Below are 19,502 nucleotides of genomic sequence, written 5' to 3' on the forward strand. Positions count from 1 at the left end.
TTCTGGTGCGGCCTGTATCTCAAATGTTCCGACTTATGAATATACCTAGACGGACAACAATCCCCAGTACTTTCATAAAAAGATACAAATTTTTGTCCAAGTTTCTTTCAAGTTATTCTCCAGATTACATCCCTATTAGACGTCTCAGACATGCTCTGCTCCAGCCGTCATGCTTTCGGCCTCAACTGACTTGCGTAGAACTCCCCTGGACACTTCGGAGTGAATAGGGTCTGCAGCAATGCCATCAAAGACAACCGCGATTTCCTCCAAAGTTCTGCCTTTCGTTTCAGGGAACAGGAACCATATAGTCGGCAGCATAGCCGTCAGTGTTGCGATGTAGACGAAGTAGAACTTCCACTGGATAGCTTCAAGAGCGATGGGGTTGACATATTCTGGTAGTAAATGTTAGCGGCAATCTCTCAGTGTTCGTAGAAATGACCTACGATTGAAGAAGCCAGCGGCGAAAACAACAGTCAAGTTGATGCTTAGTCCCTTGGACCTCAGGTCGAATGGCAGGATCTCGACAGGGTAAGCAATGGATAAAGGCGTAAAGGCAATATCGTAGAAGCCAAAGAAGATGAAAAGGAACGCCACCACGCAATATCCTGCGGCTTTGGTGCCGTGCTCGGCGAACACAGCCGAGAGAGCTGTGACTATGATGAAGCTGGCCAACATGCCGCTGGTAGACAGAAGCCACAGTGGTCGGCGGCCATATCGTTCAGCAGCCATAGCTCCCATGGCAGCTAGAATGGCGTTCCATACTTGGAGACCGAGGTTGATACCAGCTTGTGAGACTGCGTCTGTGACTCCAACGCTCGTCAGGATAGGTGCAAGGTAATAGGAGACAATTCCTGGCCCAAATCAGTCAACATACTTCAGTCATTCGCTGCGTCACTTACCGTTTCCAGCCCACTGAATCATGAAACCTACCAACACACAGATCAAAAGTCTGTGGCGGTTGCCCTTGGTCTTGAAGAATGACATGAAACCAATATTCTTCTCCGCTTCGCGCTCTTGATCGATGACTGTGCAGATCTCCTTGAACTCAAAGTGAACAAGTTCATCCTCGGTATCACCATTGGCATGATACTTGATAAGCATTGCGAGAGCTTCATCACGTCGGTTCTTGGAGATCAACCATCGAGGGGATTCGGGAATAAAGGTGAGGCCAATGAGTTGGAGGCCTGGAAAGAAGGCCTGGAACAAGACGGGAATTCTCCAGCTCCAGCTGCCACTCATGTGTAGTGTTCCAATGGTAACTACGGCTGAGAGAATGGCGCCCCAGAACCAGATGGCTTGAAACATGTTGGTGACGTTGGCGCGGTGTCTCGGGTGAGCGATCTCGGTAGTCAGAGGTGGTGCCGACGTTTGTGCGAAGCCTAGGCCGATACCTAACATGATCTTAGTGCCCAAGAATGCCCATGGGCCATTCGTAGAAGCCTGGATGATAGCTGCTGCGATCATGATGGAAGAACCCAAGGCGATGGTGAAGCGGCGGCCCATCCAATCACTGACGTATGCAGCGGGGATGAATGCTGGCAAACCACCCAAGCTGATGCCAGCTATGATCAGGCCGAGGATACTTGTGCTGACATCTCCGATGTTGTCATGCCCTGAAGGATGTCAGTGGATGCTTTGGGAGAGGCACAAGAACCTACATTGTTTGATGGTCAAGAGTCCATTCATAAGACTTCCGTCGAATCTTGGGATGACTCAGTATGGTTTCCAACATGAGGGTGGCAACGAAGAAACATACCCGTTGGCAGCAGCCGATGCGAACATGAACCCAATCCCGATGTTGAGCTTTCTCAAGCCAGCATCGTGCATCCAGTTCTCGTTCGTGTTATTCTTGTATCGCTTGTAGACAGCATTGCCTGGATTGGTATCTTTTGAGGATATGACAGCCATGATGGCGCCCGGTAGTGGTCGATTCGATGTTCTTGACGAATAGGTAAAGGAGCAGAGAGATTTGGTGGTGCTAGGGGTTGGAACTGCTGATTGTCTTGGAGCCTGAAGTATAAGGGAAAAGCTTTCTGATCTGATTGCTTTAGTATTTGTTGTTGGTGAAGCTGATGTAGATAGAGACTCTGGACACTTACTGGGAGCAATGCCGGGCTTATATATGTGTTTTCGAGTTGAAGCATCACCGTAGACCAAGTCACTTAACCGTCAGCCCATACGTGACTGGTGACCCTCGGCTTTCGGATCATGAGAAAATCTTCAAGGCCTGGAATAAACTAACAGGGAAATCACCCCATGGAGGTCAGATGCTGTTCCCCAGCTTTCCTCCACAAAACCCGATGAATTCTCTGGCTCTCAATCTGGGGTTGAGCAAGAGCTGAATTGATTGGCGGGAAGAATCTCGGCAAGATTACTGACTCGATTTGCTGCCCTGGTTAAGTGGGTATGACGTGTCGGAAAGATTCTCGGGAGGTTTTCAGGGAGGATTCTCGGGAGAAATAAGATGGGGCACCGCCGCACCGCATGTTGGACGCATCATGTGTCCCTCTGCGGGCAGATTCTCGGTGATGACAGCGGAATCTCCATCGTGGCTCTCTTCTGCCATGTTCAAATAGTCTCTGTCATTCCACCATGGACTCTCATCCATCTTCATCCACTCAAGCACAACCATCAGTCATGCCCTCTGCAACACAAGACATCTCTAGCCCTATCAGCGAGGCCTGGTGGAAGGAGGCTTCTGTCTACCAGATCTACCCTTCATCCTTCAAGGACTCGAATGGAGATGGCATCGGTGACATTCCTGGTGTGATTGAGAAGCTAGACTACTTCAAGAATCTCGGTGTTGACATTGTTTGGCTATGTCCCGTTTACCCGTCGCCTCAGGTTGACATGGGTTACGATGTAGCCGACTACTGCGATATTGACCCGCAGTATGGGACCATGGCTGACGTCGAGCGACTCATAGAGGGTCTGCATGCAAGAGATCTGAAGCTATTGATGGATCTTGTGGTCAATCACACTTCAGACAAGGTTAGACACACTCACGGCGGAATTAGCACTTGCTAACACCTCTCACAGCACAAATGGTTTCAAGACTCCAAGTCATCCAAAGACAGCCCTTACCGAGACTGGTATATCTGGCGAAAGCCTAGGTACGATGAGAATGGAGAGCGACAGCCACCCAACAACTGGCTCTCCTATTTCGGAGGTATGTATTCTCGAACCGTCCGGGCGTTCTCGTCGCTAACATGAGATTCTGCACAGGAAGTGCCTGGGAATACGACTCTGCCTCTGATGAGTACTATCTGCATCTTTTTGCCAAGGAGCAGCCCGACCTCAACTGGGAACATGCTCCCGTACGCGAGGCCGTGCATGATGTTATCCGTTTCTGGCTGGACAAGGGCGTCGATGGATTTCGGTATGTCCCTTACTCTCAAAGCTTTAAACCGCACAACTAACTTGGCAGAATGGACGTGATCAACTTCATCAGCAAGCAAGACGGCCTCCCCGACGCCACCGTCAAGATTCCTGGAGCCAAGTACCAGTGGGGTGACGAGCATTACGCCTGCGGTCCTCGACTACACGAATATCTTCAGGATATTGGCAAGATCCTCAAAGAGTACAACGCTTTCTCCGTTGGCGAGATGCCAGCAGTCCAAGACCCCAAGGAAGTCATCAAGAGTGTCGGCGAGAGTCGCGGTGAGCTCAACATGATCTTTAACTTCGAGATGTAAGTCAACTTCCGCCGAAACGAAGTGTATCTATTGCTGACTTGATGCAGCGTGGATATGGATCATGGCGACGGAGGAAAGTTCACGCCGCACAAATGGGAGATGCAAGACCTGAAGAGAATTGTCAATAAGTGGCAGACCTTCATGTACAAGAACAAGGGCTGGAACGCCCTGTACCTCGAGAACCACGACCAGGCAAGGACAGTATCAAGGTGGGCCTCCGACAAGCCCGCCTACCGAGCGCTGTCGGCCAAGATGTTGTCCACGTTCCTATGCTTCCAGAGCGGTACAGTGTTTGTATACCAGGGACAGGAACTGGGCATGGCCAACATGCCGGCGGATTGGGAGATGACTGAGCATCGAGACCTGGAAACATTGAACCATTGGGAGGAGTAAGGCTTGTCATTTCCCGTGGTGGCTTGACCAGTTGCTAACTTGTGATCAGGCTGAAACAGACAACGGGTTCTGATGCAGCAGTCCTTGAGATCGCCCGCAAGGAATACCAACTCAAATCTCGCGATCATGCACGAACCCCAGTACAGGTAAGCTCGAACGCTTTGTAGAATCACGAGATCGTCTGACATGATGCCAGTGGGACTCATCACCGAATGCGGGCTTCTCGACAGCAACACCATGGATCCGAGTAAACGACGACTACAAGGAGTGGAATGCCGCGGCTCAGGTCGCCCAGTCAGATAGTGTGTTTGAACACTGGAAATCTGCACTTGCACTTCGAAAAGAACTGAAGGACATCATCGTCTACGGAGACTTCGAGCTTCTTGACGAAGAGAACGATGATGTTTTTGCGTATGCGCGGTCGAATGGAGCACAGAAGATTGTCGTTGTTTGCAATTTCCGAGACCGAGAGATTTCTTGGTCCCCTCCTGTCGATTTACAGGCGGGCAAGGTTTTGCTTGCAAACACGCCGGAAGTCAATCTGTCGCCGAAGACGATTGATCTTCGTCCATTTGAGGCTTTTGTTTGTCAATTGCATTAGAATAGATATCTTAAACCTAGACTCAATGAATGTTTCAAAGAAAGAACCGGTGCATAAATAGCACAAGAGCCCAGTAGATAAAGTCGCAGAAAATGAAGAGTAGCACCTGGCTTGGGCAATGTCAAAACGTGGGAGTCATAGATGAGGGACAGGTTGATTGAAGTGTACGGTGCATCTATGTTGAAAGCGATATGAGTGGTAATTTACGACACAGCTGGCACCAATAGCTATTCCTCCGCTTCGGAGATCCTCCCCGAATAGCTCAGCTGGAAGAGCGTTCGGCTGTAACTGTTAACTGACACCGAAAGGTCACTTGTTCGATCCAGGTTTCGGGGAAACAATTTTTTGACTTTTTGCCAACAGCGATAAATAAAGCATTTCACCATGGCGTATACCGCGAATCAATTCTATTATACCCAGTTATTAATCATTACTAGCTAATCGTATGTTTTTTTTTGTTTAACCCTGATTGAGTGGAAGACTCTGTACTCTGTGAGAGCAGAGCTGGGCCGATGTTTTCCCGAACACTCGCGAATCCCTTCTCGAGTAACGCGTTGTGCATCTCACGATAGCAACAAGGTGCCCGTATAGACGTCTCAATGAGGGCAGCGAGCAACGAAATGTGTTACTGCGGCAATTCGCCGTCCAGTTCTCGCGGTTACACTGAGCTCTCGCCCTGCGCGTACAAAGCTTCGCTACCGACGTCATTGTTTCCGCGCTGCGCCAGATCATTTTGCTAACCTCAAACTCCAAAGGAAAGTCGCTCTGCCTGTTTATCGGGATGTCCTTCGTAAAGGCTACTGTTTCTATTGGTCTCTTGACATCTATTTATTTTGCATCCTTTGTTATGCGACGAGGACTGCTGTTGCTTGCCGGTTGTTGGCACTGCCGTGAAGATGCCCATGATGCCCTTAGCATTGGGGATCATCTCGTGCCTCGACCGATTACTTCACAGCGGCTTGAGCAATCAATCGCCTGAACAAGTGTTTGGCGCTCCAGAATCATGCACTCTTCAAACGAGCAATACCAGAGGTACGGGTGATTGCCGTTTGCTTTCTTTGGCCCGCCCGCATCGCTTTTGCGTTTGCACTCGCACACTTACTTTGGCGACAGCGTTTGTTCCATGAGCCTTCAGCATCTAGGTTTCCAAACCTTCAGCTCTCCCCTCGCCGCGAGTGAATCGTAGAACATCCGCTTATAGGTCTACACGCTTCCAACCGACGTTGCCTCGTGCTCAACCGTTCGAAGCGACGAAAGATCACGGCGGAAACTTGACATTGGCTGTTCAGGGATGCAGCGATGCCTAAATCTCAAGCGAAGAAGAAGTCTCCTGCGAAGGGACTTGGTACCTCGAAGCCAAACACAAAAGCAGGAACACCAACCCCGTACGAGTTCAGTGGGCGTGACTCGATCAACATCAGCTCGTTTGACCTTGCGCAAGTCCAGGAATCACTGGAGCATTCCGATGTGCCTTCGATGCGACCGCAGCTCAAGTCGCCCAGACAATACCCTCGTGACTTGAACCACCCCATGGACTGGCAGCTTCTACAGCATGAATTCTTGATCTCGCGCCACAAGGCTTTGAGGTCGTCAGGTAAAGCCTCCTGGAACTCTTCGCAACAGTCACTAACACCTCTAGTACATTCTCATCCACCCACGTTACCTGCCCTCGAACCAACTCCGAAAGCTCCCGAAACTCTCCCGCTCGATGAATCGGCCAGCGATTCACGTCCCCCGTCGCCAGGCGAAAGCTCCACGGCATCTACAAAACCCTCAGTCCCAGAAATCCGCATATCCCCTCCCGAAGAAATGTCCAAAGCCTCCCGTCAGGCACGCCCTCCGATCGAGGACCCCGCCTACCCCTGGGAAGAAGAAGAGCTTCAGGCTCTGGAGGATATGCGAAACGAACAACGTCGCTTGCATAAAGAAACCCTTGACGCGATGGGGCAAATGGCCTACTGGTCCTTCAGAGCGCAACGTGCTGCGATTCGAGTCAAGAACACAATGTGTGACCTTAGGAGCTACATGGACGAGGTTTTGGCTGAGCAGGAGGGAGTTCAAGGCCATGAGGAGAACGAATGCACTGTCTTGCCTCTATCTTTTACGAAGTGAATTCGTTTTGAAAGATGGATCATGGCAATGATAGGGCTTGGCCCAAAGAGTCACGGCAGGCTTTGCTCCATAAGTAGATCAGTATAATCACGATTAATTGTAATTTGTTCCCCGTGCGTCTGGAGTTCCACTTGGTGAAGCTTACAGTGAACATAGCGCTTTGTGACGAAATTCGGGTGCACAAAGCTTCCAACAGAAAAAAGCCAAAAGCTGAGAACAAGCCTTCATAACTTAAACAGCATCCATGACGCCATTGATATTTTGACTTGACTTCATATCAATTCAAAATAAGCCTGATCTGATATGGTTCACCGTTTGATGGCGCTTCTACGGCCTCATGATGTCGCCTCTCGAGGTTGCTATAGGGTGGGATGCAGCTACCGGTCGGTTTGAATCCAACGCCCCAATCACGGACTCTTATGCAAGCTTGCAAATGTCCTTTTGGCTATTTAGTCGCGTCTTATCAATTGCCATTCAACGAAAGAGTACAGAGCAGCTTTGCCTTGTTTTCGGCTCCTGCTTGCGCGTTGATGGCCTCTCAGTATGGGATTTGTCTAGCGTTGACATCGACACAACCCTAGAGCAAACAACCGGGACAATCTTCATGTGACCGACGTGATTAGACGGCGGCAGATAACAACATGCAAGATGCGCATCTGCGAGTTTCTAATATGTACCAAGATCGTCTTCATGTGATATCTGTCCCGCAATGCCGGCTGAGGTACCCGGAGTGTGTGACCAAGCGCTGGCATTCGGACATGATACCTTTTACAGACCGCGATGCTCGTCTGATGGGCATACACGTTTGACATGCTTGCCTCTGTCCGGAATTGCCTTTGCGCAGCCTGATGTCACGCGTTAGAAGCTCATTTGTCGCGTTGTCTTGGTTGTGCGACATGCAGCACCTACTCCATTTCCAACCACCTGCAGCATGCTAACAGGCAGCACGCATGGCCAAACAATGTCGCAATCGACATACACAAGCAATGGTTTTTAGCTGTCACGATGCTCTTGTGAATGTGGAAAGGGATTTTAAATTTATGTCACCGGGCGCGCAAGAAAAGATGCGACTACCTTGACGTTTTGATCCAGCACCACACGATATTCGGCAGCTTGTCCTACATTTGTTCCTTCAAGACCCGGGCCAGGCCGGCTTATTACACGTGCTTGTATGTGGCAATGACACCGGAAATGCATGGCTGGTGTTGACATTGGCCATTAGCATCGTGATTGAGTGGTTGGCCGCGGTCCATGTGTTATGGTCACAGCAACACGACGCTGAGGTTCCAGTACCCGACGTTACAATCAGTACGACACGGACAAGCAACAGAGGGTTACATTTATTTGCTAGCCAAGATGGTGCACAAGCCTTGGCCCGCGATTGCTCGGAGGCCGCGAGGTGTCCCGTGTCGCGTACCTGGAGATCGGAGATCCGAGACCACTAAACCCTGTGAGCTTCACCACGATCAACAAGGGAAGAAGCAATCGCTTTGCCGTTACCTTCATTCCTTCATTTATCTCCCTTTTCTTCTTCTTGCGGCTTCAAACGAAGTCTCTGCCCCGCCTCACTCCCGAAGCGCGCACACGCAATGCCTCGCCAATTTACTGCCGCGTCGCAGCAGCCAGCCGTCAAACGGAAGCCGTCCCGAGCCAACGACGCACCCTTTCTTGCGCAGACGAGAGCAGCCTCCCGATCGAAAACATGATGCGGTGAATCTGGACGCGACGATGCATACAAGGCGGGGATACTGGTGAAATGGGAGTGACAGGAGTCAGCATGGCGCTTGTTGTTCAGGGTCAACAGCCTCTCCCAAGCATCATCGTCAATGCACGCGCGCGATCTGTCTCATGCCCTTCGGAAGTTCATCACCAAGTTCAAGTCACTCTAGTAGTCAGTCACCATGGAAAGCGCTTCCAATGCCCCCGTGAATTCGCCGCGACCGGACAACACACCTACATCGTTCCAACGAATGAATCGATCGTCGAATAGTGCAGCTGGTAGTAGCTCTAGACAAAGCGAAATGAACAGGTTGATTGACAACCTCGCTAACGATGTTGGATATCACGATGGTGACGGTATGTCGAGCCCAGGCGTTTCTCATCGAACGTGGATAATGATTGGGACGATGTTCAGGACTTACTTACTGACTTTCAACACTAGGACAACGCACTCGTGAGAATTCCCTTAAGTCCAGTGCGCGGAGGGGCGCGACACCGACACCAGCACAGTATGTGCCTGTCAGTAAGTACTGCTGCATACGATCTCAAAATACGCCCGTCGCTCATCAAAATACAACATGCTGACGGTTCGCAATAGCAGATCAAAGTTGGAGATTCCCTGGCGGTCGGGAAGCGAAAGGTGATTTTCTCTTCTGTGTTGCGCGTAGGGAGATGGACCGTCGACGCGACTCGCAGCCAAATCCGACCTATATATCGGAGGAGCGGTTTCCCATTGAGGAATTTCTGGATTGGAGGATAATAGATGGGGATAGTGTGGTGATCAAAGTGAGATGGGCAGATGGCAGCCCTGATACTGAGGAGCCGGAGGAGATCATGCACATCGACAGTCCCGAGACGCTATTGGACTTCTGGAGACGACATGGTGGTCGCGTTCGGGCAACTGGTCTACGAGAGCACCGCATACTAAGGGTGCTTAAAAGCAAGGAGTCCGAGAAAGACAACAGTGAGTTACTCCTGTGTGAATGGATTGGACTCCCTTACACCACTTGGATGTCTGGAGAGGAGGTCATCGATCTGGCTCTGGGCCAATGGTTGGAATTTAAAACGGGGGTTGATAATATCTTCGGTTGAGATGCTGGAAACTGCACTGTCCTGTACATATCATCTACTCGCTGATAGATATCTCTCTCGACCTCTGGTTCGCATTTCACTTGGGCTGTTGGCTATTTGATGGGCGGTCGGGTTCAGACGGTTGAACGGTGGAGCTGTCTGTTACTTAATGTTATGGGGGACACTTCAAGACATAACGTATCGCTTCCTCGGTCGCACCACTTATTACACTTTCTTACCGGTTTGCGAAAATTGTAAAAATAGTCGTAAGCGAACAATCAATTGGCAAGTCATTGGTTCCTCCATCGTAAAACCCCGTATCTTGATGGATCTGTTGTCCATTGCTAGGGCGGATGTTGCAATTTCCGACTGATCGACAACTACCGGGGCCCGCTAAGTCCCCTGTAAATGCTTCAAAATAAGTCAAGTCCCCTGTTGTGCTGTAGAATCGATGGACACGAATGTCCTGATACCCAGTGTAATGACTCGTCAGCGCCCAACAGTCAAAGGTTACAATGCCCATCGACCGTTTCACTACCTGGCGCGATGCTCTCAAGACTTGGCTTTTGCTTCACTCCATCTTTACCATGAGTTACACGTCGTTTTTGTTTCTTGCATCAAACATGTTCATGTGGCTGCCGCGTGGGCTACGGGCATCTTTTCCACTTCCCTACTGAGACATCTCTGCATTTCTTGCTCGCCTCACCGACTTGCAGCTGCAACCGTTACGGCAATAAGCAAGATGATCACCGCGGACCTAGGAAGTAGGAAATCCGGGCCGTTCCTTGTCAATTCTCACTGGCGTGAAACCTAACATACATAGCACGAGCCGTTGGGAGGCTTCGAAGCCGTTTCGCTATCAACGGTCCCTTTTAGAAAAGCCTCTCTCCTCATTCGCGGGCCCCCGGCATTTGCGTCGCACTTTTCTGCGGAGATCATGGACGATCTGTACAAAAATTACCGCAGAAAAGGTGTGTATCCCTGCCTGCAGGAAAACGTACCCTTGATCCCCGCTTACTTCGGCTCTTGTGATGCAGACCAGAGTTTTGCCGCGCTCGTACTTCATCTTATAGGCTTGAGCAAACAAGGTTGAAGCAGTAGGCCATCCTTCAGAGTCCAAATGGAGCATTATACCCCGTTGGAATACACCGTTGACGTTGCAACCCTCGACTGACTCGCAGCGATGCGATAGTCAAAGGTCCCTCTGTCTGACCCACGCATGTGCTGCCTTGTGTTGAAGATAGAACAAAGGTTTCATTGCAGAAGCTTACGCAGCATGTGAGGATGCTCTTTGGGACTTGGTGTTTTACAGTGCAAATCCCTCATATATAGAGCTTCCCCTCAATCCCTCTCTTCTCGCTGGATTGTACTGTTTCTGGCCGCTGTATCTGCCATCATGGGTCTCCTCTTGCTTCCAGCTGTGGTTCTAGCCGCAGTTATCGTGTACTACGTGCTATTCCCCAAGAAGAAGAGCGGTCTTGACCTCCCTCCTGGTCCCAAGCCTCTCCCCATTGTTGGTAACGTCTTTGATCTTCCGCCGGCTGGAACGGCTGAGTATAAGCACTGGGCCAAGTTCAAGGATCTGTATGGGCCCATTAGCTCTATCAATGTCCTCGGAACTCCCCTCGTCGTTCTGAATGACAGAGAGGCTCTTCATGACTTACTGGAGAAGCGGTCGACCAAGACCTCGTCCCGGCCTTGGTCACCCTTCGCAAGTGAGCTCTGTGGATACAGCGTATTCCTTCCTGTCATTCCCTATGGCAACAAGTTTCGATATTTCCGTAAGCTGGTGCACCAGCAGATGGGCACCAAGTTGATCTGTTCCGAGTTTCGCGACACTCAGGATCTGGAGTCACTTCGGTTCCTTGTGAGGACGATTGAGAGACCCGAGGAGTTCCAGAAGCATATCAAGACGTAAGTTCAGCCACGAGCAGTAGATTGAGCTTGCCCCGACGAAGCATCGGCTGACCACATTCACAACAGTGAAGCCAGCGCTATCATCTTACGAATCATTTACGGATACAACATTGAGCCCAAGAAAGTCGACCCTCTCGTCAGCCTTATCGAGAAGATGATGATCAACTTCTCAGACGCCTTTGTTCCTCTGTCCTGGGCCGTCGACATCGTCCCCAGCCTCGCCCGCCTCCCAGATTGGTTCCCCGGCACCTCATTCAAGAAGACTGCCAGAGAGTGGCGCAAGACCACCGACCAAGCATTGGACACCCCTTATAACTTTGTCATGGATCAGATGGCTAGCGGAACAAACCGACCGTCATATGTTTCTCAGCTTATGAGTAGCAAGTCATTCAAGAATGATAATGGTACTGGCGAACCTACCAAAGAAGATATCGAAGCTGTCAAGGCTACTGCGACTATCATGTATGGCGGTGGCGCTGATACTACCGTCTCGACTATCAGCAGCTTTGTTCTTGCTATGATTGCCTTCCCCGAGGTTCAGAAGAAGGCCCAAGCTGAGATCGATAGCGTCACTGGAGGCGAGAGACTACCGACCTTTGAGGATCAGGACCGCATGCCTTACATCAATGCCCTCTGTAAGGAGGCTCTTCGATGGATGCCTGTCGTCCCTACCACTACAACCCACGTTACTGAGGAAGAGATTGAGTACCGAGGATACCGCATCCCCAAGGGCACATACCTCATCCCCTCAACGTGGTGGATTCTCCACGACCCCGAGATCTACGCCAACCCTGATGCCTTTGACCCTGAGCGCTTCATCGCGCCCCGAGATGAGCCTGACCCCAGTGACTTCGCTTTCGGCTATGGTCGAAGAATCTGCCCTGGTCGATATCTGGCTGAGGATAGTATCTTCATGACAGTCGCTCGATTGTTGGCGGTGTTTAATATGCGCAAGGCTGTTGACGAGAATGGAAAGGAGATTGATGTCGTGATTGATGGCACGCCCGGTCTCATCAGCCACCCCGTCGAGTATGCTTACAGCATTACACCAAGAAGCGCTAAGCATGTTGGGATGGTTCGGGCTGCGGAGAGGGTGCATCCTTGGGAGGAGAGTGACTCTAGTCTATTGAAGAAGGATTCTCCTGTTTGAGTTTGTGTAGCTCATGAATAAGAAGCGTTTGAACTCAACCAAAAAAGACCCCAGAAATCAGTGTAATGTGTCACCCTGACGTGATGTTCACAGTCGCCAGTGATGCGCCAGACTTGCCCGAAAGTTCCAATACTGTTATTCAGCAACATCCATTGAGCTAGCATGACTCAGTGGCCTTTGCAAGAAGTCATACTGAAGAAGGATCGATGAGAGCGGGCATAGCTGATCAGATGTACCGCTTGATCTTGAATCAGCCACATTACTGTACATGACGCTGTGAGTAGAACGACCGAGTGATCAGAATCAGGGTTGATATGCGGCGTGAATGCTGAACGGGGAAGCCGCGAGAGATTGCTATAATTGCAGGTCAGCACCCGCCCTATCTTCTGACTAACAAGACAAACTGCACACTCACTACAAGAACAACACAAACAAACATCATATCACTTGAAAACCCACCAAACAATTTGATCATTCAATCATTCAACCCTTCACCATGTGTATCAACGTCGTCCCATATGGAGTATGCACCGGATGCGCGGAGCGAACTCAGTGGCCACATCAGGCAAAGCTCACTCAGTGCCAGCTGAGAAAGGACGGAAAGGCGTGCGTGAAAACCGAGCGACCTAAAGCCTGCGAATTTATTTGCCAGGAGTGCCATCAGGAAAGCCAAGAAAAGGAAGAGGATGGAGGATATAAGTATGGGTCAGCGCCTCTCCCCAACCCTTCTCAGTGATGGCCTATCTTTGTTAGGAGGAGGCGTTCTTCGGCGGAGGGAGTTGCTAGCGCGAGGTTTGCCTGAGAGGCTATAGAACGGGCATTGAGCCAGTTATTTGAAACCTTCTGAAATTCACTACTACTTGAACCCAGCCAAGGGAAAGCATACTGCCGTACGCCGTTATGTTGATATCGGCTTGATTGTAATATGAACCGTGATATATTCTAGAAATCCGCTTGTAAATTAAAATAACCAGTAACTAGTAGCTCTCTAGGGAAGATTCATGATACCACAGCCGCCAAGAAGTCTTATAGGTCAATCACGGCTTGACAAAGCGATACTTGATGTATGGAATCCAACCCTTGGGCATATCAATCTTCTGAGCAGTGAAAGTACAGGGGCTGAAGACAGGCCAAGTGTGATCTTTTAAGAACCCAGCCTCGGTGAATGTTTTGGTGACTTCTTTCCTGCAAGGATATTTGAACTCAAGATTGTACCAGCGATCATAAGACGCAGTTCCCCACTCGACCACCATCTTGTTACCTCGGAGAGGAAACTTGAGAAAGTCATTGTCGAAAGCATCTATGGCATTGATGAGGGTAGTGAGCGAGCCTTGAAGTTCTTTCTTGAGGTGACCCTGGATCTGGATGAAGCCATCACGAACCTTGCGTGAAGCCGCAGTCTTGGAGAGCTCGGCGTTGTTCTTCCAGTTTTGAGTAAGCTGAGCGTTGATCTTCTTCAGGGTATCACGAGATCTCGACTCGTGCTTGGTAAGGAGAATGAGAGGAGTAAGGTTTCTCTTGATGTCGTTGGCATACATGCTGATTTCAGATGTGACAGTACCGTAGCCATGCATAATGCCGCGAAGCGTGTCGAACCTTCCATCATCCATAATATCAACAAGGTTGTTAGGGACCAACCACTGTGTATCGAGGTTGTAGGCGGCCTGAATGTTGCCCAGGAAGTTGTAATAGATGAACTTGCGCTTCTCGTCGGCAGAGTTGGCAGCGGCGATGATGTTGTTGAGGTCCTTGACGGCCTTGAGAGCGGCAGATACTGTGAGAGTTAGCAGTGAAAGACCACGCAGAGCGGAATAGTGACTAACCATTGTTGAGGTATGTAGAAGCGGTCTTGCCGGAGCAGGCGTTCTTCTGACAGATACTCTTCTTGATCGAGTCAACCTTGGTTGAAACAGTCTTTGCGCGCGTTTGGACAGTGGTTGCAGCATTCTTGATGGCCATGATTCGGTTCTTGTAGGGTGTAGCAAAGGTCTTTTCCCAGTCGGCGAGCATCTTTGACATCTGGCCGTTCTTGATCTCGGTACCCTTGGGAATCCACTCAGAAAACCATTCTAGGACGGAATCGAGTTTGTCTCCACTGCATCCATCGGGATCGCATTTATTAAGGCGCTCGACAAGATCGAAGTAACTCTTTGTGTTGATCTATAGCCCCGTCAGTTACTCGCTGAAGCTCAGGTGAGGGATGCATGATGGCGGACCTCTGCTGCCTTCTGTACTACCCATCCATCCTTGTTGGCAAGTTGGTTGGAAAGAACAGTGCTCCTGGTGTTCCCGTACTTGAAGCCGCGATTGGCGAACTCCTGTTTGGGATTTAGTATGCATCAGATGAGATGACGATGGAGAGAGATCAACCTCTTCAGCGCTGTTTGCAGTGGCCAGAGCAACCCATTTGGCTCCCTTGAGTTTACCGTCCACCCATACAGAGCGCTCTGTCTTGACTTCCTTGATAGCTCGGGGCGCTTCTCTACAGTATGCTGTGTAGCCGCCGACGAAGCCATCATTGCCCATGGCATCGTCGATAAGGTCGCAGATGTTGCGGTTATTGGTCAAGATTTGAACGCCACAGGGGCTGGTGTCGAAGCATGTTGTGATAGGCTCTGAGCCGTATGGGATCTGAAAGTACTCGTCGCAGCCGTAGGTTCCTTCGGTGGATTTGCAGATAGCGTCGAGACTCTGACCAGGTCCAGCAAGGACCCTGGGGAAAAAGGCCGAGGCAAGAAACGGGAGGGATTGATAGCGACGCATTGTTGACTGCAATTGAGAAAGTCGTTTTGATCACAGAAACACAGACGAACCATGATCGGAATCTTGGTGGGAAATAAACAGTTAAAATTGACGACCCAGGCCGGGCTCAGTAGCGCATGATGCATTTTCAGCTCCAAACACCAACTTTGATTAGCGATATTCAGCCCTGGCAGTCTAACGCGCCGCCACAACTACTAACTCATTCCACCTTACGGAATTAGACACTTGTGATCACGATGACAGGGTTCTTGATTTGCTGCTGGTTCTGGTTTAAGCGAAGCTACTTTTTAACCTTATTTATTCAAGCCACGAGACCGGTCCAGACTGACGGTTTTAACGCTATTGCTCTGTTGTCTCGGTTGTTCAGTATCCCTTACGTGAAAGGCTAGCCCAACACAGACAAAAAGGGTCTTTGGTTGAGGGATTCTGCCTTGCCAGATCAGGGTTATTCCTGTTTTTGAGTCGGGATGGTGTCCACACACTGGAAAGAAGACCGCCTAGACCAGCTGGATTCATGTTTGGGCGCGAGAATGGTTGGCTCTTTGACGCAGAAAAAGGGTTCTGCAAGGATTAGAAACGACAAAAAAAGACTCAAGCCTGAGGTGTGGATAATCCAAGCCTTGAGAGCGTATCGCAAGGGCTACAATAGAGTCGGATAATGTGCATCATGCCCTGACCCTCCTCAGCCCTATGGACTAGTTAGCGCACTGCCTTTGCTCAAGAGCGTGAACCCCATCAAGGCGCAGGTACTCGGAATTATCAGCATCCGTTTGGTGTGGCTTGTAACCGTTTGTGTCTTGAGAGGTAGGCACTGTAATCTGGTAAATGATCCTTCGTTGGGTAGCATCGACGGGTCCTGACTTGAGTTGAGGGCTCATTTACTAGACTCTTGCACTCCATTGTATAACTGTACTTGGAATAGATGGGTTTTGCTAGAACATCCTTCGATAAGATAGTAAAGAGGAGGACTTGTGAATTTTGTATTGTGTATGGAAACATAGGGGCAAACCTAGCATCGTTCGCTATCTGTCTTGAATGAAGTGAGAAAATCTATATTTTCGGTCGCCCTTTCTCTTGCATCTCTATTTTATTCAGTGTTTTATTCTCAGTATAAGCTACAGCCTTGAAGATTTAATTGCCAGACTAAGGTTGGTGTTAACGTAGTGTACAATTATAACCCAGCTTTCAAGGCGACTCAAGAGGCAGGCAGCTGCAAACAGCTGCAAACAGCTGCAAAGAGCAAGCAAACAGGTAGACCTTGGATTGTAGTCTTACGGCAAACCTGAAAATTCTAAGAAAACAACCCACAAACAAACACGGCTTTGACCCACTTGCCCTCCTGGCCTACGTCCTCCTTTATCTGTCATCTTGGAAACCTAGAATTTGCATCACCTGAGCCCAAAACTCAACAAAATCATCTTAATACGTTACCATCACCACTACCAAGACCACCAGTGAGACAGACATGGAGTTCGGGTGGGAAGACGGCCATGCTGCTCTCATGAAAGAGTTGGAAGCTGCCATGAGCAAAGCAGCATTAAGCAAAGGTCAACTTGTAACTGACCATCCAGATCCTGAAACTCTTGCCGAGGAATTCCGACAGGAAACTTCGAAACACAACGGCACACGAGAGAAGAAACCCATCTACGTCACTCAGATCCAAGATCCCTACGAGCCATGTCTAGACCCTGAGAAGGACCTTGAACTAATGTCTATCTCTGACATGAGACTCCAAACTCATCACCGCGGCAAGAAGGTCTTGCTTCGGGTGAAGACCGCACCCGCTTGGGCCGCGGCTATCATGACCATCGTGGAAGATCAAGAAGGGATAGCAGTCCTACTAGCGCTTCATCAACAGCTCCAGGATGACTTGTTGACCATTAGACACCCTGCTCAAGACTCCGTGGCCATCGTCAAAGATCCCTTCTTTGAGAAAATAGCCGAAGGGACTTATTCCCTAAAAGTCTACCACCCAAGCGACATCATCTGGCTGGAAGAGGACGACAAGAGAATCCCCGAACAATGGAGAGTCCAGAGAGAAATCAAGAGTAGCGCAGAATATCGTGCCGAGGGAGAAGAGCTTGCGAGCAAGGAGCGCTGGCTGCCCGCACTACACTCGTCAGTTTCTTTATGATCTTCATGCCAATGACGTTACTTCTAACACAATACAGATACACCTTGGCTATTAAAACAGCATTGTCAAAAGATGACCAGCAGCAAGCATATCTTGGCCGTTGCGAAGTCAATCTCCAACTCGATCGCCCTGATCAGGCGATGAATGATGCTCTCAAAGGAGATGACGCTATAGGTTTGACCGAGGAGTCCTTGATTCTTCAAGCCCGCGTACACTACAATCTTGGGGAGTTCGACGAATGCCTAGGGAAGCTTCAAATTCGCGAACTAGTGTTTCCCAAAAGCGTGCCTCATTGGAGTATGAATTCAACCGTCTCGAAACGACTCAAGGAGCAGAACGACGGCAAGTATGTATTTGAAGACATGCTTCTTCAAGCTCAAGAGACACCTCCATTGATCGACTGCGCCACCTTCTCCTGTCTTGTCGAGATCCGCGACGCCCCTGGCCGAGGCAAAGGGCTCTTCCTCACCGAGGACGTATCTGCTGGAGATTTGATACTCTGCGAGAAGGCGTTCTCATACTGTTTCATGGATGGAAAGAGTCATGAGACATATCCCATTTTAGGGAACGTGCCCCGTAATGAAGTGAAAACTGGTGGCTCTGTTCACCTGTGGGCACAAGTCACCCAGAAGCTGTATCACAACCCACAATACCTTGTTACCATCCAAGAACTCTTCCACGGCGACCATAAGAAGCTTCAGATCACTCGACTTGACAACAGGACTGTTGTTGACTCGTAAGTACATCTCCACCGCGACGTATTGTCGGAACACTTACTAACGTGGTTGTAGCTTTATGGTAGAAAGAATCATTCACTACAACGCAGTGGACACTCCGAAGACTACAAGCAATGACTTCGAAACCAGGGTGTTTAGCAGGAAAGGGGACTCCCTAGTGATCGACAACCTAGACACCAAGTTCTCAACTTCAGGGATCTGGCTCCTCGCTTCCCGAATCAATCACAGTTGTATCAGCAACTGTCGGCGTTCTTTCATTGGCGACATGCAGATCATCCGAGCTACACAACATATGTCCGCCGGGACGGAGCTACTTCTCTCCTATCGTACTCCCTACGCCTTCGAGTCCTACGAGGAAATGCAGACGCGCCTCTCAACTTGGGGCTTCAAGTGTGCCTGCGATCTATGCAAGAGTAGAAGTAAGGAAAGTAAAGCTACCCTGGAAAAGCGGCTTAAGATCTACCGCGAGGCTTCAGATCTTCTGAAGACTGAAGTGCTTCAATTCAACTTTGCCAAAGCCAGAACGCTTCTGAACCAACTGGAGAATACCTACAAGGGGAAGTCCGCCAACAAAGTCCGACTAGAGCTTGCAGAACTTTGCTTTGCGATGTGCGATCGCTACACAGATTCGATAATGCCTGGTGATTTTGTAAAGATGACTGTGAAGTCACTCGAGTCACTGGGCTTCGTTATTGTCGCGTATGTCCCTGGCCAAAAGCCCGACGACTTTCGATTCCAAGTGAACAAATGGGGCATATCGACCAACTATGTCGTTTACCTGTTTCTCAATCTGGCCCACCTGTACGGTGTAGTATCTCGACCGCTCTCCTTAAAAGTTCTCGAATACGCCCTTGTCTCGTACACAATGCTCGTTGGCGAAATGGGCTCGATGTCACGGTTGTTCCCGGACGCCCTTAAGCACTTCATGTAAGAGGAATTGCTTTTGTACTTACACCAGACCGAATGTTCAGAGTTGAGTACATCCTGTAGGCGCCCCTATAGATTGGGATGAACAAAGCAGTGGAACAGATAGCCATCGCTTTGAAGCAGGAAGGAAGGACAGGGGAGAGGGAATGAATGTAAATTAGCTCCGTTGTTGCTAAAGAATGAAATAAAGACGAGATCTCCCCTCAAGATATGTACACCGCACGAAGCACCATATATGTCCCCAGCGATCACCCTGGCCCCTCTCGCAAAGGCTTCCAGACTC

At 49.7% G+C, this 19,502-nt stretch overlaps 7 protein-coding genes across 7 annotated transcripts; 5 read left to right on the plus strand and 2 right to left on the minus strand.

Annotated features, from left to right (window-relative positions):
* Positions 1–144: 144 nt before the first annotated feature.
* FSUBG_8886 (hexose transporter) lies at positions 145–1,908 on the minus strand (the record flags this gene model as incomplete). Its single annotated transcript, XM_036687339.1, has 5 exons — positions 145–392; positions 444–851; positions 900–1,613; positions 1,659–1,702; positions 1,757–1,908. 5 exons carry the CDS (start codon positions 1,906–1,908, stop codon positions 145–147), a joined length of 1,566 nt encoding a protein of 521 aa, XP_036535640.1.
* Positions 1,909–2,592: 684 nt separating this feature from the next.
* On the plus strand, positions 2,593–4,689 carry FSUBG_8887 (trehalose-6-phosphate hydrolase; the record flags this gene model as incomplete). Its single annotated transcript, XM_036687340.1, has 7 exons — positions 2,593–2,991; positions 3,040–3,169; positions 3,226–3,379; positions 3,428–3,691; positions 3,743–4,084; positions 4,138–4,234; positions 4,285–4,689. 7 exons carry the CDS (start codon positions 2,593–2,595, stop codon positions 4,687–4,689), a joined length of 1,791 nt encoding a protein of 596 aa, XP_036535641.1.
* A 1,299-nt stretch (positions 4,690–5,988) lies between these two features.
* On the plus strand, positions 5,989–6,801 carry FSUBG_8888 (uncharacterized protein; the record flags this gene model as incomplete). The annotated part of the gene is made up of 1 exon (XM_036687341.1): positions 5,989–6,801. One exon carries the CDS (start codon positions 5,989–5,991, stop codon positions 6,799–6,801), a length of 813 nt encoding a protein of 270 aa, XP_036535642.1.
* A 1,901-nt stretch (positions 6,802–8,702) lies between these two features.
* On the plus strand, positions 8,703–9,612 carry FSUBG_8889 (uncharacterized protein; the record flags this gene model as incomplete). The annotated part of the gene is made up of 3 exons (XM_036687342.1): positions 8,703–8,877; positions 8,963–9,043; positions 9,119–9,612. The coding sequence occupies 3 exons, from the start codon at positions 8,703–8,705 to the stop codon at positions 9,610–9,612; spliced, it is 750 nt and encodes a 249-aa protein (XP_036535643.1).
* A 1,375-nt stretch (positions 9,613–10,987) lies between these two features.
* On the plus strand, positions 10,988–12,658 carry FSUBG_8890 (oxidoreductase; the record flags this gene model as incomplete). Its single annotated transcript, XM_036687344.1, has 2 exons — positions 10,988–11,505; positions 11,575–12,658. 2 exons carry the CDS (start codon positions 10,988–10,990, stop codon positions 12,656–12,658), a joined length of 1,602 nt encoding a protein of 533 aa, XP_036535644.1.
* A 1,037-nt stretch (positions 12,659–13,695) lies between these two features.
* On the minus strand, positions 13,696–15,421 carry FSUBG_8891 (uncharacterized protein; the record flags this gene model as incomplete). Its single annotated transcript, XM_036687345.1, has 4 exons — positions 13,696–14,432; positions 14,482–14,818; positions 14,875–14,976; positions 15,029–15,421. The coding sequence occupies 4 exons, from the start codon at positions 15,419–15,421 to the stop codon at positions 13,696–13,698; spliced, it is 1,569 nt and encodes a 522-aa protein (XP_036535645.1).
* A 1,465-nt stretch (positions 15,422–16,886) lies between these two features.
* On the plus strand, positions 16,887–19,223 carry FSUBG_8892 (unc-45 like b; the record flags this gene model as incomplete). Its single annotated transcript, XM_036687346.1, has 3 exons — positions 16,887–17,539; positions 17,593–18,291; positions 18,347–19,223. 3 exons carry the CDS (start codon positions 16,887–16,889, stop codon positions 19,221–19,223), a joined length of 2,229 nt encoding a protein of 742 aa, XP_036535646.1.
* Positions 19,224–19,502: the final 279 nt, after the last annotated feature.

This window comes from Fusarium subglutinans (genome assembly GCF_013396075.1).
Source record: "Fusarium subglutinans strain NRRL 66333 chromosome Unknown NRRL66333_c0000126, whole genome shotgun sequence".
Classification (NCBI taxonomy): Eukaryota; Fungi; Ascomycota; class Sordariomycetes; order Hypocreales; family Nectriaceae; genus Fusarium; species Fusarium subglutinans.